The sequence below is a fragment of the Cyprinodon tularosa genome, unplaced genomic scaffold (genome assembly GCF_016077235.1).
Source record: "Cyprinodon tularosa strain WSP-4 unplaced genomic scaffold, ASM1607723v1 ctg31, whole genome shotgun sequence".
NCBI classification, from domain to species: domain Eukaryota; kingdom Metazoa; phylum Chordata; class Actinopteri; order Cyprinodontiformes; family Cyprinodontidae; genus Cyprinodon; species Cyprinodon tularosa.
Genome location: NW_024039019.1, coordinates 227,373 through 248,538, shown reverse-complemented (window position 1 = coordinate 248,538; position 21,166 = coordinate 227,373). Strand labels below are relative to the sequence as shown.

Here is a 21,166-nt window from a genome sequence, read left to right as displayed (position 1 = left end):
ATAATGGAGGTCTATGGTGCCCGAGGCAGAAAGGTCCATAAAAGTCCACAAAGAACGTTTCAACATTCTTCCATACTGCTCGTCCAATGTATTCCAAGTTTCCTGAGTGGGTAGCATCCAGAATTTACTCGAAACGAAGTCATTTAGAATGTTTTTCGAGCATAAACAGTAGTGTATAGGATTTCCTGAAAGCGCGCACATGCGCGATCACGACGCTATGGAAGCCGGCAGACCAAACCAGCGCATTCAGCTCGGCAAAGAACTCATGCTCTTCCTCAACACTGAAGTCCTCAGACATTTTTCTTTCGTTGTTTCTTTCTTTGCACAGGTAAACGGCACATTTCTTCTTCTACGCTTGCATTATTGGAAGAGCAGACGCTGAATGCGCACTCTCATCTGGTTTGGTCTGCCGGCTTCCGTAGCGTCATGATCGCGCATGTGCGCGCTTTCAGGAAATCCTATACACTACTGTTTATGCTCTAAAAACATTCTAAATGACTTCGTTTCGAGTAAATTCTGGATGCTACCCACTCAGGACACTTGGAATACATTGGACGACCAGTATGGAGGAATATTGACACGTTTTTTGTGGACTTTTATGGACCTTTCTGCCTCGGGCGCCACAGACCTCCATTATTTGAATGTCAGCAGACAGCAAGAAGCCTCCCAGATCTCTAGATGCATTTGAGATATCAAAAAAGTACTCCAGAGTCTTGTTCAGCATGGGGGTGAGTAGAAAATGAAGGCTAATCATGTTTTGGGTGTACTATTCCTTTAACCCCACACTGCTCCCCGGGCTCCGCACAATGGCAGCCCACTGCTCCCCAAGGGGATGGGTTAAATGCAGAGTGAATTTCCCCATTTTGGGACAATAAAGGGATTTACATTGACATTTTAAAAAAGTCTTCCAAATAAGATGCTTAAAACTAATTGAAAACAGTACCTCTTTAATAGTAAACTGAAAATGTTAATAGGTGGTATATGCATAATTCTATCCAAATCAGTATTGTTGATTATTTTCTCATGCTGAAACACATACATGTACTTTAGGACAGCATTTTTGGACTGTAATGGGAAGCTGGAGTATCCTGAGAGAACCAGCTCAGAAAAACTCCCATGCAGCATCATCTGTGCAGTGTCCACAGGGCCTGCAGTAAAATGGTCCAAGAGCATGTGTAAATACTGTGAGGATGCCTTCCTGCTTACCTGGGCACATATTAAAAGGATTTTATAGGTGATAAAAACCTGTCATCAGTCTCCAGGACACATATCAAGGCAGGTTGTTCAAGATTGCTTTACCGATGAAAAGGATAATCAAAGCTAAAGTCTTCATATAGATGGTAACAAATTTATAATGGAGTAAAAGGTGTAGTGAGAAACAAGATTAAGGGTGGGTATGAAGGATCTCCTGTAGCAGTTAGTGTTGCAACCAATCCAAAATTGCTTCTGACTAAGAACCTGCATAAAGGCACATTTTCAATGCTTGGATACTTGGTCTTCTGTCACACCAAATTCAACCTAGCTCTCATTTAGTATTTCAGTTTTTGGAGAGATGACCTATAAGCTTTGTTTTGCAGCAATCTAAAGCTATAATCAATTATTTAGTCATCACAACTAACATTTAAAACACAGATTCACTACAAAACAGAGAAAAGCTCCAACTAAAGCATTTTGAAGGTATATTACTGACTCAGTTTTAGTGCCACGCCTCAGGTTGGCATGAAAATGAAGTTATTTCCTTTTCTTTTTCTTTTACAGCAGACAGCTGTAAATAATGATACTCCCACAAGTTAAACAAAAACATGCCCTCTTTAAAGTGAACTGAACTACAAAGATCCAACCAGATCTACATGCCTTTCTCCAATTCACTCAATCTAAATGTTCCTTGTAAATAAAAAAGGACCACTTCCTTGTTATGTGCAGGATACATTTCTCCCCTGGTAAACGGTTCCTGTGGTGGAAAGCTTTTATAGTCCTTTGGAGAGGATCCTCAGGATTGTTTATTTGTGTTCTTTTTATGGTGCAACCAAGAAAGCGGGGGAAATATAAAAAGATAAAAATGAAAGAGAACATAAGGTCAGATATTCCTGTTCAGGGATATTTTTAATCAACCCTGAGCAAACGCGGCTAGCTGACTGGCAGTAAGCAGCAACAATGAGGGGAGAGTCGACTCTGCTCCAAACAGCTTTGACAGAAACGGCTCAAAACCATCCGAGCCATGCCCATTCCTCATGACCTGTAGTTTCATCCCTTCTTGTTCAATCTTCAGGTTAATAGAGGGCCCCTATTTAAGGAAATGTTCCCTTATTGTCTAATAAGAAATCCCTTTCACACCTGTTTATATCTGCTGTTGAATGCTAAAAACCTTTTTTGCAGAACAGCTCAACTCAAAGGAGGGGTGAGAACGTTTAATAGTTGGTGCTGAAAAGTTCAGGAATACAGCAAAACATGAGCAAGTTGGTTAAAACTGAAGTGACACGATGCAAAACGTTGAACTCAGTCCGTTTCAGTTAAGGGTACATTTCAGATTCCATATTTTTCAATGAGTGAACAATCTCTAAACCCTGTTTAGGCAGCAATTCAATATTTTTCATCCAAAAACAATGCCTCAAGCATTCAAAGATTCCCCATCTCTTAGATTAAAGATACTGGAAGAATGTGGAGAAGGAAACGGCACTCCGTCAGAGGGACGTTTCACCTTCAGAATGCCCGGTCGGGAGGACAACAAACATTTAGATGATTTTACAACAAAAATATCCCATTGCCAAGGAAGAGTTCAGGCTTTGTCCAAAAATGGACACATCCAAACGTCAAGGAAACGTCCTCCTTAAGAGCAAAACCAATCAGCCACAGAAAGTTCCTGCTAAAAGCTTCTTTAAAAATCAGAGGTTGAAAATATTTTTGGTAGCATGTCAATAATTACGTTTTACTTTACGGTAGCAGCATTTTTCTGAATAAATTACTCAATTAAAAAAAAAACTAAAAATACCAGCATGGGAACATAAAAGCATCATACAAATTCAAGATGGACTCGTTTCTGTCTAAGGCAATCAGTTTCATGTGCACGTGCGCGGTGATCAGAAAGGGCCGAACAGCCGTCTCTGTATCCTCAGGGACCCTGAGCAGGATCAGCGTTTCATTATGACACGATAATCAAATATAAAAATGAATTGCAAAGGGAAAAATCAACAACCCTATATCCAAAAGTGTGCTGCAGTGCTTCTCATGCCTTGTATTTCTCCTTCCCCGTTTCACTGATGACGCAGATATGCTGAAACAAAAACAAAAGGGATTTAATGTAGAAGCTTTTTAAAAGTTATTCCAATTCTTATCAGAAGTACACCAACATTTAGCCATTTAATTACTCATCCATAACAATACTCACATTCAGATCTCTGAAGTACTCGTTGTAGTCTAATGCGTACCCTACCACAAATTTGTCAGGAACCTCAAATCCAACAACTGAAACAAGAAAAGAGGAGAACATTTACCTTCCATACTGTTGTTACCACATTAATTATTATTGAAAGTTTTGATGTCAAACTAAGCAACCAAAAATACTGGAACAAGAAATGGCGTTTGCTTTCAATTTCTCCATTCTGCTCGAGAAGATTCTCATTTATTCAGGTCATAGTCATTCCAAAATAAGTAAAAAAAAAAACAATCCACTGGACTTTGATTCCAAGTTTGAAGACGTTTCACTTCCCATCTAGGAAGCTTTTTCAATTCATAATGTCAGAAATAGAGTTGAGTTTGAGGCTTTCTAGAGTGGACCAAAAGTCAAAGCCTTGTTTTGGCTTAGAAAACATGGAAATTGAACCGGACGAACAGTTCTGCCCCTTAGGAATGGGCAGTCGTTTGGGTTCTTCATTGGCCTGAAATACCCAGTACTTGTCTATGGCCGTTTCTCAATATGTGTACCTGTGCGTTCTCGTGTGCTCATGAAACGTCATCAGCCTCAGCCCTAATACTGTTCCAATTCACAAGAACAGCACACCGAGAACAGACAAAGTCCCCGGATGTTTTTCTCGCCCCTCCCTCTTTATCCAGCATGCATCAGAGCAGACTTGTCTATTGTCGAGATTGACAGCTGTCCCAGCATGCACTGCGGCAGCAGCAGCTTTCAATAGAGCGCTCCATTGAAAGTTAAAAGTTCTGTTTTCTGTTGTTCAATAAAAGTACTTTTTAAGATCATTTGAGGTGAGAATATTATACTTTAAAGTGTCAATATATGGTCAATTTACCGATTTAATGCGTAATTAAAAAAAAAAAAATGTCCGAAGTTGAGAGGACCTCGGCATCCAGTGGACCTCCCAGGCTAACAGCAGCCAGGGCTAACCGCGGCCCATCTGCAAAAGCCCTCTCTCAGCATAGCTGTGTGTGAAGGACCGCTGGCTCTGATGGCAATTTTTTTGTTTTATTTTGCAAAATGTTCATTTGATTTGTCTTTATCTGACTTTGTAAACTATTATTCCCCAGGTAAATGAAAAAAGTAATTTATTGTTCCAATTTTATGCTGCGTGCTCCCGTTCTCCCAGAGTCCACACTTTCCTGTGTTCTTCTCAGGACCATACTTGGCGAGGACACGAGTCCGTACTCGCGTTCTAGTGAATTAAGAAACGGCCTATGTCTCTTAAAGTGGGGTCGTTAGGGGGGATTGTTGGCCTGGCAACCAGGCCAACACTTTTTTAAATCAGCAAAGATAAGCATGTCATATATTCATTGTGCCAGTCAAGTAGTAGACAGGGTTATTAATCAGTGTCAGCTGCTTGGTAGTAATGAATTTGGCTGCGTAAGGCTTTAGCTGGACCCCACTGAGGTCCCTGATGCAGGCCAACTCCACATGGACAGTACATCGATCTTTGAGTCAGTGGTGGAGGTTATGCTGCCCGCAGCATTGTTTAGCATGACCCATTTGGTGGTTGCTCAGCTTTGGTCTGAAGGAAAGGGGATACATGATGACTGCTCTAAGTCCAACAGAATCTCATTAGGACATCATAACGTTACCAGCTTGTGCTTCAGCCTGTCCAGGAGCTTAGAGATGGTCTGTGAGCAGCGAACGGAGAACACCAACCATGATCTCATAAAGAGCAGGTCCAGATGTTTTCCATTAGGCATGCAGCACATGGGAGCCATAGAAACTACAGGGAACCACTCCAAGCTGCTGTGATGAAATTCAAGCACATTGGACTCGCCTGCAGCAGCAGTTTTATTTTCTCTGTGACTTCATTACTTCCTCCGTGGGTTGATGACACATTGTCATTATTTTGTTCTGACACATAACCCTCTCCTTATCCACCCTCCAATCTCTATTACTGCTCCTCTTTGTTAATGAAGCGGTGCCCATTTCTAGCCTGCAGTAGGCAAGGCTTTGGTACAGCTTAGAGAAGCTGTTGGTCCATCACAGGACAACACTGGAGTGCACTGAACAACAACCAGTCACACACAAACCTAAGGCAAAGCAGGAGACCACTTAACCCAGCAGTCTCCTTCAGAGACGACAGGAGGAAGCTGGAGTACCCTGAGAGAGCCCCCACATCCAGAGAGAGAAATGTATTGTATTTTGTTTTCTATTCTGTTTTTCCTTTCCTGTTCTACTTTCCCATTGGAGTATCCATATAATCTGTAATACTCCCTGCATGAATTATAATGAAGCTATTTATATGCATAAATCACACGGTACACTATAGCGATAGCCGTACTGCTCCACTTGGGAAAGTTAAATCTGTTGGGCTCTTTTTGGCATCAAGACAATTATTCTTATTGCCTCATTGCCAGATAGGAGACTGTGTAAAATAAATAAGCAAATGGCTTCTTCCTTCCCTTCTGCTGTAAATGGCTTTCAGGCTTATATCAGTTCAGTGCAGCTTTTCTTTCAGATAAGGAGATCAGACCATTTAACCAATTTCAGGCACCAACAAAGCATTTTTCCTTCGTTTTAGGGTTGATTCACATTTTGCATCAAAAGCGAAACAATCAACATACAGAACCCGCCTCATTTGAGACGTCTCCTTAGAATCCATGAATGCAGCATCTTCAGCTTTCTGCATCAATTACACAGGGACCAACCCAATATCCTCAGATAACCATGACATCATCATCTGGGCTGTCTTGAATTGTTGAAGTCATAGTAAATTCAGGCAATATTTCTAAATTTGAAAAAAAAATAAATAAATAAAACACCTCATCTGTAATCCCAAAGACTGGGTCTAAGGTGACGTGGGGCTTTATTTGTTTAATCAATCAGTAGAGTAGAGCTTTACTCTTCTTTGCTACGACTTAAACTAGTCAGTTGACTTGTTGGCATCTTCAAAGCCAGTAAGTCTTATATTGTGGCTATTAACAAGCCTTAAAGTGGAGACGGTTAACTAAACTAACCCCCATGTTGCAGTACTCCAAGCAGTGATATCACAGGGTAGTTGATGCTTCAGCTAGCAGTTGATACATTGGAAATACCAGCTTTACATCACAACCATAAAACACTTGAGAAATCTGGTTTGATAGAAGAAGAAAAGTTCCCTTTCTGTTGTTTTACTAAAGTACGTTCTAAGGTTGTTTGATGCGAGAATATTAAACTTTTCAGCAGCACTATATGGCCCATTTACTGATTTACTGTGTTATTTATAAAAAAGTTTCAATGTTGAGAGGACTGTCACTACTTGATCCGTGCCCGCAAGCTCGATCCGTACCATCAGCTCATATGCCAATGCCCAACCAGATATACATCCGGGTCATCCTCCATTTTATTTACGGTAGTAAAAAAGACCCAAATTACGTTTTTCCTTCCCAAAAATAGTAAGCGTACTAAATTACATAATGTGTTAAAGTTTAATGATGCATTTCCTGAAAAAAATTCAAATAAATGCCTTAAAGTCCTTTCTGTTTTTTCACTCGTCTGTGCCCGATCTGCACCGGAAATGGGATCCTACGATACTTCCGGGAGCTAACTTTTTCAGCTTTGGATTTAAACATAAATCTAGTCTTATTGAGTTTCATGTTATCCTTGAAGGTATAACCCAAAGAAAGAAACAACTAAAATGCAGATTAACACAGTTTAATCAAAATTTCCCAAAATACTCAAAAAAGTCATAAAAACATTTTTTAAAGAAATGGATTAGCATTCTTTAGTGAGTTAAGGATATAAATAAGACATTTTAGTACCATAAATGGATTATTTATGGAATACCGGATGTATATCTGGTTGCGCATGCACTAATGGGTTTAAGGATATGGATCGTGCCTCTGGGACGAATCCGGTAGTGACAAGGACCGTAGCAACCAGAGAAGCTTTGATGCTAACCGCAGCCAGGGCTAACGTTAGCCGTCAGCAGCCGTGTGTGAAGTACCACTGGCTCTGATGGCATTTTTAATTTATTTTTTATACTTAATTAAACTTAAAATACTCAAATTAAAGTTAGTTTGATTTGTGTTTATCTGACTGTATTAATCATTATTCCACCAATAAATTAAAAAAGTATAACTTTATTATTATTATCTTGAGACTATTAATAAAAGTGGTTGAAATGCAGCTCCAGAGGAGATGTGTGTGTGATGTCATTAATTTTTTTCTGTACCAACTAACCCAGATTTATTCTGCATGCTCTCATTCTCCCTCAGTCCATACTTCCTGTCTTCTTGTCAAGAATGTTCTTGGTGATAACACAGGTCCATACTCTTATTCTTGTGAATTGAGATACGGCCAATGAGTCGATGAAATCAGTTGGTTTTCCTCAGCTAGAAACCTTTTAACCAATCTGATGAATGATCTGACTGAAAACTCTGTAAAGAGCCTTGAGATGAAATGTTTTGATTAGCCTCTTTATAACAGAACTTGGTCAGGAAGGGGCAAACTAGCGCTAACCCACTGTCTGCTAGCTGGTTGCCAGGTTAATGTAATGTAATGTTAACCTTTGATTAGCAGCCAACAGATAGAATTTGCCAATATATCACAGGCCTGGTCAAAACAAATGTCACAACCTCCATATTTGCTATGAGCCCCTTTGTTTGACCAATGTTTACCCTCAGTTTTCATCTATTTTTTTTATTTTTTTTTGGCTTTAATATGAGAAATCTCTGAAGAAGAAGCCATTTTTCAGCTCTACAACAGAGCTACTAGCATCTGGCAATGCCTGAGCTTCAACTCACCTGACTTTACTATTCATTTTGGTACAGAATCCTTTCAGGTTTACAATGGCATCAAAATCAGAAGTACATGTATGTATAATTTGGAGCGGCAAAAATTATTTATAAACTTTTTTTTCAGTTAAAATTAATAATTAACTTTGAATCAATATCTATAACTCTGTGGATGTTCACTTTCTTTTATAAATTTTTTGATGAAAAAGATGCAGCTATGACCTTAAACTCTCCTGTAAGTAGATATATATATATATATATATTTCTATTATTATTTTTTTCCCCTTAATCCACCAGAATCAATGTTAGTTTTCCAAATGTTATCACCTGCGTGAAGAAAGGCCATTTATTCAGATACTTACAGTCCGGTCGGTAGCCGACACTCCTCGGTGTTCTTTTCACCAGCAAACTAAAGCAGAAATCAACAAGAAGATGAAACTTCTATACATCCTATAAGTATAAATGTAAAAGGAAGTCATTCAGATACCTTGCAACTTTCACCATTTTGGGGTTGTACTGTTTAAGCAGCTGCAATAACGTCTTCATCGTCTTTCCTGTGTCGATTATATCCTGAAAACAAAGCATTAGAGAAGCTTGTTAATGTGGGATCAGAAGAACCTTTTAGTTTGTAATAGAAGAACAGGATAAATGAGACGATACCTCCACAATCAGGACGTTCTGTGTGGAAGAGAAGAACAGTTAATGACATTTTTTAGCACAAGTCAAATAAATGACAAGCTGTAGTTTGTTTATCGTTATATTGTTGTTAGATCTAAGAAGTGTGTCAGCAGTTGAATGTTGGAAAAGGTTCAAGGGCTTTAAATAGTTCTGCACAGTAAATGCAGGAATAGCAACAATAACGTGGTGCCGTCAGACGCCACAGACGCCTTGTTTCCACTCTCACCTTTCCTGTCAGAGTCGACAGGTCGTCTCCACCGATCACTTTGATTTCACCGGTCGACTGGTCGTTCTGGGAAGATGAGGAGAACAGTGAGCACAGAGTTCGCATGTTGCCATGGAAGCAGGGAAAACAAACAACAATTGGATAATTAGAGAAAATCTTAAACCACATTACAACCCAAATGCTTGCTCCGTTTCTAACTAAATTACTTCTTTATGTTACCTGAAGTAAAAACAGCCTAAAGGAGGTCAGAATGGAAAACATCAACTAAATTCAGAACAGGAGCAACATAATCTGTGAAGACTTGTCTGAAATTTAATAATTTCTATTTAAAAATCTAGCAGCAGCCAAAATACTTTAGAAAAAAATGGTGAAAGTTTAAATGAAGGTTAAATGAGCTGTCTTTCATTTTAAACTGCATCACTGTGTGTCATCATATCAAACGCAATATAATGAGACTTTCCAATTCTTATAAAGTAAGAATAACAGACTGATCTTTTTGATTTTAACTAAAATGATTGTGCAAAATGACAAACTAATGTTAAATGAATATGGTTAATCAGTGTTTAAAATTTATGTCATTTTCAAAATACTTTATGATACAGAGTTGGTGGAAATGCTAGATAAAAACTTTTTTTCTATCAATAATACAGATTTTTAGGTTCACGTCAGATAGTGGGTTTAAATCTTTTAGCAAAGAAAATGTAGGACTTTTATTTGTTTTTTGTGATCATCTTGGTGCAGTTTTTAATCTATTCTAAATGTTAGGAATTACAACTACATGACTAACTTGCAGTCTTCTCTGAACCACTGGGAGACCTTGACCAGGGCTTAATCTGCTAACTTTTTTTTTTTACACCTTTGCAGCAGGTCCCGTTTATTGTGGTAATTAAGAATCAAGTTGGTTTCTAATCTCTAAGACACATTTATTCATTGTTATACCTTGTAATGATTTACATTTCCTCTTATTTGGAGGACATCAGCAGCCAACCCTCTACTGGACTCTTACAGCTCAGATTATACATTATTATACATTACACAGTAGCTCTTGAGGCGAATGAAGTCCACCGTCATCGGGATGGAGCGGTCACTGTTCCTGTTCAGGGCTTTGATGTAGTCCAACAGGTCCGCAAAAAACTTGTAACCCCCCTTGAGCACGCAGAGGGCCACGATGTGGTGTCCCCCCATCTCCTTCATGATCTCCCGCGCCAGTCTCTCTGTCCTGATGTAACGTAGGAGGCAGACAAACACACAGAGAGGAGGTTCAGATCATTTCCTGCTTTTTCCCCCCCAACAACCAAATCTGTTTTAAAAGCCATGAGAAACTTTGCCTTTCAAAAGTGATCTAATCTACTTTACTATGAGGGTTGTGAATGTGACAGTGATGCTGCACAGATTGTAAGTGTTTGATAATAATGTCGGCCCAGATGTTCATATGAGAGCATCATTGGTCAGAAGCCACAGCGTAATTCCGCCTGTATGTTTATGTTGGTCTTCCACCTGAAAGATGGACTTTAACCTCCATTTTCAGACATCAGATCTTTAAAGCAGGGTTGGTTCTAAAACAATAGCTTACAATTTAAATGTCTCCTTCCTGACCAGCCTGCTGTGCTCCTCAATATATAATATAATTAAATTATAATATAATTAAACATAGTTAAATTTTATCAAGCGATTCAGAGTAAAATGGGACTCAATACAAAGAGTGAATTTTTCCTTTGCCCAGTAATTTGCCTCTAAAAAAAATGGCATAATTTTTCCTTTTCGTTGTGGTCCATCATTAAAAACTATGAAAACAACATTTCTAAAATCATCAAGACAAACTATGGAGATAGGACTATGGTTTACTGTATAAAAAACTACAGGTATATGATATGAAGACATTCAAGGTCATCTGATAATAAAGCCTGTGGTTTGGATCGCATTATAACACAACATTTAAAGCTACAGAACTTTCAGTTTTGGCTCCTCCAAGTGGACTAAAGCTGCATATTTTTTTGCCTGAATGAAGGCAATATTTTTCCAGAGAAGTAGCATGGTAAAATCCTGATATAATCCTATATTTGTTTCCAATGCTTGTGTGAAAGATGAATGGAGGTGAGATAATAAATCCTACTGTGGCGAAACGTCATATGACGATGCTGAAAATAATAGAAATGTTTAACTTTGGTTTTGTAATGTATTCCTACACCGCCACTCACCCCCCACCACCCCTGACTCGTCAGTGACTGATTTAATGACGAGTTTAAAGCCTTAAAAGGATTCATAGCGAGTCCAAGCTCAGAGGAAAGAGGTTAATGGCATCAAACAGTGGTTAATATTGTAAGTACAGTTTAAAATAATGGTACTGCTGCTAGAAAAATTAACATGGCACACAGGAGAGTAGTAAATAGCTTAGCATCCATTCTTTGACTGCTATGTAAGTGAACTAATAGTTGCTAGGTGACAGAGCTTACACTGAGTGAGGGGCGGTGTAAGCTGGGGAAGCTTATATATTACTTTCTTCATATTCAGAAGTTCATAGACTCAGAGGTCACTGTGCCTTTAAATAATTTAGTAACACCCCGGTGATTAAGGGCAGCGCCTTTGACAGCAACAAGGCTGTTAACCGATTTCAGACACACCTGGGGATGTTTTAAACGCACACCTAAAATATTCTCCCTCACTGTGTAACAAAACTCAGCAGAAATCTCAAGAGGGGAACCAGGAAAAAACCTGGTTCATCCTTGGGTCGAATTTCTGAAACTAATTGTTCATCTTTTTCAACAAGTATAACCATGGGCCTGTCTAGCCATCATACCGCTCAAGATGAAGACTGGTTTGATGTCCCAGAGCTGAGCATGCTTTGGTCTGTGCATATCAACCCAAAAACAAAAGACTTTATGAAGATGCTGGCTGAAGCTGTCATCATCCACAGTGAAAGGATGAGCTGAAAGGCTATTCTGCAGGAAGAAGCCATCTCTCCAGCAGAAACACGTAAACGCCACATTAATACACATAGGGACAAATTAATCTTTAAGACATGTCATGTGGTCTGATGAAACTGTTTTATTATAATGAACATCGTTATCCATTATAAAAGAAGGTAGGAGCTTTGAAACCTGAGAACACCATCCTAACTGTGAAAAGGCTACCGCATTGATTGCATCATTCCATAGATTGCTTTCTAAGAAAAGATCACTTTGTAAAAATCCTGAAGCAACATCTCAAGAGATCAGCAAGAAAGTTGAGGTTTGGGCCAAATAGGCTTCCATAGAGACAATGACTCAAACAAAAAGACAAACTGGTTACCAAAGAGGCTTATGGATAACAAAGTTTGGAGTGGCCATAACAAAGCCATTATCCCAGCCCTTTTGATAATACATGGGCAGAGCTAAAAGGGAGTGTTAGCAAGGTAGCTGACAAGCTAGGTTGAATCACACCAGTTCTGTCAGGAGGGACGGGTAAAAGCTCCTGACAACTTTCGAAAGAAGCTTGTGCACTGCAAAAAATTAATATCTAAATAAATCACTTTTTGTAAAAATAGGTATATTTTTTCTTGAATTGAGGAGTTAAGTGAGACACTTTGCCAATGAAATGAGACAATTTACACTTAAAATAAGACAAAAAAAATGCATCATCTTATTTCAAAGTGCATGTAATCTAATTATCTTATTCTAAGAGTAAAAATATTCATTCCATTGGCAAACAACCTTATTTACCTGCTCAAATTAAGAAAAAATACAGTTAATTTAAGACATTTTCGCTTATTTCTAGATTGTTTTGGCAGTGTTGAAAGATATCCAAAACGTTTGACCCAAGTCAAACAGGGAAGGGCAGCGAATATCAACAAAAAATGTTTGTCAACCTCTGACCATCAAGAAAGTTATAAAACAGCCCAAAAATGATCATTTTCTGGCCTTTAGAAAACAGAATCCTATTAGTGATCCTAAAAGACCAAGGACAGGAAAGGTTTAATAAGCTTTCAGGCCTGACAGTAAAAAAAGTATTTTAAAATAGTATAAGTCGATTTTAACTACAGAACTAAAGAAGGAAAACATCAAATTTCCCTGTCTTTAAATTATCCAAATATGGTTAAGAAGCTTAAAAAAGTTTAAATAATGTAGATGATATTATACACAGACAGTATTGGTGCATTACAGGCAGGCTAATAACACTGCACTAAAGTTTAGGTCCTGTTCAGGTCCAGTAAAGTGGTTTGGTTCAATGCTCACCAGTTTATACTGCCCCCTAGTGGGCATCTTACAAACACCATGAAGGAGCTGCATGTTGAATAGAGAAACAGGTGGGGTAGATGTTTGTAGCTCTGGTTTTTTGCAGCTTTAAGTCAATTTAAAGGAAGTTAATATTCATTTTTAGATAACGGCCAGATTACTCTGGTAACTGGAAGATTTTAACACTCAGATGTTATTAATCATGCAGTCTGGGGAGGCACTGATTGAAGTGACTGCCTATAAACTGGTTTCCTTTAAATAATTCTGAATTTCACACATTATAAAGATATCTTTATATAATTTATTACGATTGGCAACTATTAATGTAATCTGTTTTTTGTATTAATTATAATCTCTTCTTTCATACAATATGAACCATGAATCTGCATTAAAATCAATCAGTGTTAATAGATTTAGCTGAGCTTATAAATAGAGCTGGAACCGTTTAAGAAATACTATAAACCTGTAGAAATGCTTTGATGATACAAAAAAAAAAGAGAACCCAAATTATGCTGCAATAGGATTTAGAAACTACCAATCTGGTAACATCGTTTTTCAGGAAAAACCAAGATAAACAATCTGAGCTTGAGTGCCTTAATACTCTAATCTTTCATAGAAGATTCAGAATAAACAAGAAGACAGGCCAAGAAGGTAGTGAATGAAATTGTCAAATGAAGTAATGAGGAGGTAATCAGACTGTGGAAACAAACTTCTTCAGAGCCGCCTCTGAATAGGCTCAGTGTGACATATAATCTACTCAACCAATAAAACTGAAGAGCCACATTTCTTTGACCCTGGGATCCACCGCACTTTTACTAGAAACGGAGATACCAACCTGTCCAGGATGAGGCCGTGAGGAATATAGACCCTCTCCAAGTCAGAAGCGTAATGCTTTGGTATACAGAACAGATCCAGGTCATAGCCTTGCTCCTCATCGCTAATCTGAAAACAAAAAGAAACGAGCAGGACGGTTAAAATAATCCATGGGGTTGTTAACCGACCATCAGATTAAGGGCACTAAAAGTTTACAGCTCTGACAGTTTATCTGGCACTAAACAGAAGACATGGCCTGTTCTTCACTGATTAACCAGCAACCGGGGTCTGACCCAGGTCAGCGCTGCAATCAGGCAGCTGACTCTAGGTTTCTCAGAAGGAAGGCCTACTTCCGTCATTTGCAGTCACTGCTAAACTTTCCCAGACAAAATGCAAACAGTTCAGCCGTATCCTCGTGATGTCAACATTAATAGGATTAATCGACTATTGAAATATTGATTAACTCATTTAGTAATCCTTAACTGGAGTATAGAGACTGTAAAATATGACTTTAGCTGACGGAGCAGCCAACTTAGAGCAGTGATTATATCAAAAATGGAAAAAATGTATAAACATTTCAAATTTAAGATAAATAATAATGTTTTAGTCTGCCAATATGTTTTATCCAGAACTCCTCAAGTGGAAAAGTTTTAGTTTGACCAGATTTAATTTAGAAAAAAATATCTCTATCCGGTTATTAACCTAAAATATAATCGACAGGTTAATCAATTTAGGTGCAGCCCTAGCCCATATATTGTTCAGTTGCTTTCAAGTTGGATAAATGAAATGTCCTGTTTGGGTCGACTAGAATGCCGTGGAACGCAGACAGAAGAACGGGAGTCATGTGACACTGAAGGTGAGCGTGGGAACGATGTGCCACAGACCTGCAGAGTGGAGGAGTGGGTCTTCAGAGAATATTAGGTGATAAAACTCTCGCTGCGTCGAACCAGATGCTGCCAGCCAAACTCTAAAGGCTGCAAAACATGTTTGAGTTAAACCAGTTCAGCTCCAGCTAATGACGACTGATAACAAGCAGATGTCCTGATGGTCACATGACCTGAGCGATAATGTAGGGAATAAAGGGAAGGGTCTCAGGAAGTTCTTACTGAGAAACTCAAACTTTACATTGGATGGGGGGAGGAAAAAACCTCTTATAACCCATCTGCTTTTTAACCCGTGTTTCTGTTTGCTTTTTAGGGGTAATCATAATCTAGACTGTGCTGGTCACCTCTTGGAAAACAGACCTGAACATTTGTTTGCTTTTTATTCGAGTATGGGGTTCATCTCAGCCTGTAAAACAAACATTACAAAATTCTCTTTACCAGCACAGAGCGGCCCAGGTTCAAACTGAAAATAAATAATAAAAAAATAAAATAAAAATAGTCAAAACAAAATCCTGCCATCAATGGATTAAATGGCTGCACCCTCTTAAATGTTTACTATTAAAGTAATAAAATAATGAAAATAAAAAGAAAATACTAAGAATAAGAAGCTATAGCAGACTAAGTGAGTGTCAGCCATTCAGATGAAAAAGGCTACTGCTGTCATGTTATTCCAGGGATTTAATATGCTCTGGTTTCCAACTATCCGTTAAAACCCTTGTCCGAGAGATAACTTTCCTGCAGCCACAAATACCCGCCCCTCTCCAACTTGTTGCTGCACATAACATGTCCTTGTTTACCAATAGACAACTGTGGCATTGTGGAGACATTCCCAGCCACTTTAACATGGATAGGCATGATCTGGAAACTTAAAGAGTCTCATTCGTCACACGTGAAGGTAATGCTTTATTAATACTGCGGTTGACAAGCTACAAGATGACTGGCTAATTGCCTACGTTTTCCTGGGTTTCCTCTACAGATTTGCTTGGGATTACATATAAAACAACCACAGATTGATGTTTTAAGGAAATATGACCAATAGACTTAAAGTTAATTCAAATTTTGATGTCATTTTGTTCTATCATTGCTCTTACAAACACCAAGCTGGTCAAATTTAAAAGCAACAGCCTATACAGTGCAATGTTTCTTTGAAGTCTGACCTGCCTCTTCCAGTTGTTGTTTTGTAGGCAAAATTTAAAGTTATCACAAAATCATCTACATGAATGACCAACAGATCCCCAGCATTTATCATATTTCAATTAAAGTATCTATTTTAATTGCATCACATCATGTGCTGCTACTTTAGGCATGCATATGATAGATAATAAAACAATAGCTATTAGTTTTGTTTTATTTACCTATGAGTAAGGGTAAAAAATATCCCAATTTGCTGTATTTTAGCTTCAGATCAATCAATCCTGGTCAAATAAACAGGTTCAGATCTCTGGATTATTTTTTGGAGAATATGAGATTTTTTAGGGGTGTTTATCAGCAATGAAGGGGCGCATACTAGTATATCTTGTGTCTGTGGCTTGATGCAGCATCCAGAATGATCAAGTACATGTTTGATAGGATCTCGAGTTTCTAAAGAAATGAATGTGCTAAATATTGATCAACCTGGAAATACATACATACAATCCGAAAATCCGAAATTACATTTTTGCATGCCAAAAATTACATTTAAGGCTGCCAAAAATATAATTGTACTAGTAAGAACAAACTTATAAATACCTAGAAATCTTTACAAATTTTAAGTGGTCCTTTTATCAAATTTAATAGCTTGACTGAATATATGTTTCAGATGTCTCAAATGCATTTCTTCATAGTCAAAATGAACATTTCAGATACTTAAAATAACATTCCTCCTATCTAAAATATAAATTTCAGATAGCTGAAATGTCATTCTTATTAGTACAAATGACGTACCTAGTCGCAATTACAATACTAGTCAGAATTGTATTTTAGATATCACTAATTACATTTCTACCAGTAGAAACTAAATTTTAGATAGGCATTTTCCAAATTGAGACGTCTGTAATTCTAATTTGACTAGTCATAAAATAAGTAGTTGATATCTGTAATTATGTTTTTACTAGGAGAAATATTTTAGATGTCAAGAATTGTATTTCTAGATATCTGTAATGTTATATTCCTTTTTAATATTCAAAATAGTAATTATGATTAGCAGTAAGTCTATTATGGAGATGTGAAATTAAAGTTAATTCTAGTCACAATTCATTTTAGATAGAAGAACGTTTATTTTAGATAGGAGGAATGTTATTTTACATGTCTGGAAGTTAAAGATCAATACACATGAATGGGAAACGTGACGTCATTTGTACTATTAAGAATAAAAATTTCAGCTATCTGAAATGATTATTTATATAGGAGGAATGTTATATTAGATATCTGAAATGTTCATTTTGACCAGGATTAAATGCATTTGAGAAATCTGGAATATACAGGTGCTGGTCATAAAATTAGAATATCATGAAAAAGTAGATTGATTTCAGTAATTCCATTTAAAAAGTGAAACTTGTATATTATATTCATACATTACATACAAACTCATATATTTCAGATGTTTATTTTGTTTAATTTTGATGATTACAAATGACAACAAATGAAAATCTCAAATTCATCATATCAGAAAATTAGAATATTGTGAAAAGGTTCAAAATTGATGGCCCCTGGTGCCACACTCTAATCAGCTAATTAACTCAAACCACCTGCAAAAGCCTTTAAATGGTCTTTCAGTCTAGTTCTATAGGCTACACAATCATGGGGAAGACTGCTGACTTGACAGTTGTCCAAAAGACGACCATCGACACCTTGCACAAGGAGGGCAAGACACAAAAGGTCATCGCTAAAGAGGCTGGCTGTTCACAGAGCTCAGTGTCCAAGCACATTAATAGAGAGGCGAAGGGAAGGAAAAGATGTGGTCGAAAAAAGTGTACAAGCAAGAGAGATAACCGCACCCTGGAGAGGATTGTGAAACAAAACCCATTCAAAAATGTGGGGGAGATTCACAAAGAGTGGACTGCAGCTGGAGTGAGTGCTTCAAGAACCACCACACACAGACGTATGAAAGACACTCTTGAACCACAGACAGCGTCAGAAGCGTCTTGCCTGGGCTAAAGAGAAACAGGACTGGACTGCTGGTGAGTGGTCCAAAGTCATGTTCTCTGATGAAAGTAAATTTTGCATTTCCTTTGGAAATCAAGGTCCCAGAGTCTGGAGGAAAAGAAGAGAGGCACTTCATCCACGTTGCTTGAAGTCCAGTGTAAAGTTTCCACAGTCAGTGATGGTTTGGGGTGCCATGTCATCTGCTGGTGTTGGTCCATTGTGTTTTCTGAGGTCCAGGGTCAACGCAGCCACATACCAGGAAGTTTTAGAGCACTTCATGCTTCCTGCAGCTGACCAACTTTTTGGAGATGCAGATTTCATTTTCCAACAGGACTTGGCACCTGCACACAGTGCCAAAGCTACCAGTACCTGGTTGAAGGACCATGGTATCCCTGTTCTTAATTGGCCAGCAAACTCTCCTGACCTTAACCCCATAGAAAATCTATGGGGTATTGTGAAGAAGAAGATGCAATACACCAGACCCAACAATTCAGAAGAGCTAAAAGCCACTATTAGAGCAACCTGGGCTATCATAACACCTGAGCAGTGCCACAGACTGATCGACTCCATGCCACGCCGCATTGCTGCAGTAATACAGGCCAAAGGAGGCCCAACTAAATACTGAGTGCTGTACATGCTCATACTTTTCATGTTCATACTTTTCAGTTGGCCAACATTTCTATAAATCCTTTGTTTTTATTGGTCTTCAGTAATATTCTAATTTTCTGATATGATGAATTTGAGATTTTCATTTGTTGTCATTTGTAATCATCAAAATTATACAAAATAAACATCTGAAATATATGAGTTTGTATGTAATGTATGAATATAATATACAAGTTTCACTTTTTAAATGGAATTACTGAAATCAATCTACTTTTTCATGATATTCTAATTTTATGACCAGCACCTCTATATTCATTCAAGCTAATAAATGTCAAAATGGCCTGCCATATCCCTATAATAATAGTTACTATAAATCTGTGACTAACTGTATAAATACATAGCTGAGGCTGCAGTCCGACGCAGAAACTCATTTTGTTTCACGAGCTCACGCAGAAGCCTCTCCATACGTCACCTAGCTAAACGTGGAGAGCGCGTGCCTGTCTCCAGCCGCAGGCCACGCTTTAAAAGGCGTTAAGGGGGGGAAAAAAGGACATGAATTACACGCTATGGTGTACCTTCGGTGAACTCAGAGTTTCCCAGTACAGCGTGTTATTCTTCAGAGCTCTAACAGCAGAACCCCTTACCGTCTAACGTCTCTTATTTCACCAGAGGGAACTCACCACAACGCACGAGCCCGATGTCGCCATGTCAACTGTCCCTCTGGGGGTAAAAATAGAGATGCTCAATCCTCTTCTTCTGATGATTTTAAAAAATGATCGCCTTAATTTGTCTGTCTTCTCTGCTTTGTGACACACATGGAGGCGAGGGGACCACAAGAGAGCTGGAGTCTTTCCGGTGGGTTCTCTGTAGCTCCGCTGCACGTCCTTCGCTAATGCGCGGCTAGCCAATCAGGAGAGAATTACAGACTAAGCCCCGCCCCTTTCGGTGGAACTTGATGGGGAGGGCCCCAGAAGCTGAAGCGCGCGAGCCAGCTTTGACTTTCCAGCTGCGCGAGGTCATTGGCAGATATCCCATCTGTTCTCTGCTGTAAAACCATAGATTTGTTTAGAATTGCATTCATATTTTAATTAGCTACACCAGATTCGACTCTAACAAAACGGTCAAAAAATATATATCTGGTTTAAAATGCCAGCAAATAAGGTCCCGAATTACCAGGAAGTAATAGAAGTTCAATTTAAATCCAAAGTTCATTACAGTTCTAGTTCATAATGAACAAACCTGATTGTCAAATCACAAAGATTATAAAACTACGAAGAAAATCTTGATGAAACTAACATCTCCGTCTAATATTTTAGAAAACTAAATATCAGTTTTGCTTGAGAAGTGTTATAAAAGAGTAATGAGCTAGAATTAGACACACCCGTTTAGTGTTTCCCTCCTCTGCGCGTTTTAATCAGGATCCTGTCACAGAATGCAAGTTCTGCATGCTAGATACCAGGATCCAATGAATGGATGATAACCAGGCAGAACCTGTTGACATACTGAGGTGGTAATTCATTTAATCAGGGCTGCAGCACTTTAGGCCTGGAGTTGAGGACCCCTGCTTTAGTCAGATCAATGGTTTTGTTGATTTAAAAATGAGTGTGTGTCTATCTATCTATCTAGAGAGATAGATATCGAGAGATAGATAGATATCGAGAGATAGATAGATATCGAGAGATAGATAAATATCGAGAGATAGATAGATATCGAGAGAGAGATAGATATCGAGAGAGAGATAGATATCGAGAGAGAGATAGATAGATAGATAGATAGATAGATAGATAGATAGATAGATAGATAGATAGATAGATAGATAGATAGATAGACAACCATTCATACACTCACTCTCTCACACCTAAGGAGAATTTAGAGAAGCCAATTCAGTCATGTTTTTGGACTGTGAGAGGGAGCCAGAGTCCCCGGAGAGAACCCATGCATGCTCATGGAGAACATGTTAACTCTATGCAGAAAGACTCCAGGAACCTTCTTGCAGCAAGGCAGCAGTGCTACCCCCTGTTCCACTGAGCAGCCTTATTTTTATATATATATATATATATATATATATATATATATATATATATATATATATATATATATATATATATATACACCGGTATATATAATTTGTTTTTTTACTATTTTTCAAGGCTGCACTTTTGAAAAGATGAAATTGTCCAGAGAGCTGTGCCAAACAAAATTGTGTAAACAAAATGCTAATGCTTTGGCCAACAGATACACACACTGCAAAAGTGATCTAAAAATTAGTAAAAAATGTGTTAAATTAAGTGTATTTACCCTTAATTTGAGCAGGTAAATAAGATGATTTGCCAATGGAATGAGTATTTTAATATTAAAATAAGATAATTAAATAGGTGCAGTCTTGATTTAAAGTGGGAAAATATTAAATAGAAGCAGCTGAGCTCTGATATTTAGATGTATGGAGTAATACAGAGTAAAATATGGCTTCAGCATCCCTCCAATTAAAC

At 38.1% G+C, this 21,166-nt stretch overlaps 1 protein-coding gene across 1 annotated transcript; it reads right to left on the bottom strand.

Annotated features, from left to right (window-relative positions):
- Positions 1-2,387: 2,387 nt before the first annotated feature.
- On the bottom strand, positions 2,388-19,572 carry hprt1 (hypoxanthine phosphoribosyltransferase 1). Its single transcript, XM_038292294.1, has 9 exons — positions 19,358-19,572; positions 14,087-14,193; positions 10,076-10,259; positions 9,041-9,106; positions 8,797-8,814; positions 8,624-8,706; positions 8,499-8,545; positions 3,386-3,462; positions 2,388-3,271 (listed from the first exon to the last, which is right to left on the bottom strand). The coding sequence occupies exons 1-9, from the start codon at positions 19,382-19,384 to the stop codon at positions 3,224-3,226; spliced, it is 657 nt and encodes a 218-aa protein (XP_038148222.1). The 5' UTR covers positions 19,385-19,572; the 3' UTR covers positions 2,388-3,223.
- Between the last annotated feature and the right edge of the window lie 1,594 nt (positions 19,573-21,166).

Coding starts and splice junctions, on each gene's coding strand:
- hprt1 (XM_038292294.1), bottom strand. CDS start 19,384: ATGGCGACATCGGGCTCGTGCGTTGTG. Junction 14,194..19,357: donor CATCGGGCTCGTGCGTTGTG/GTGAGTTCCCTC, acceptor TTTTGTTTTCAG/ATTAGCGATGAGGAGCAAGG. Junction 3,272..3,385: donor AGTACTTCAGAGATCTGAAT/GTGAGTATTGTT, acceptor TTTTTGTTTCAG/CATATCTGCGTCATCAGTGA.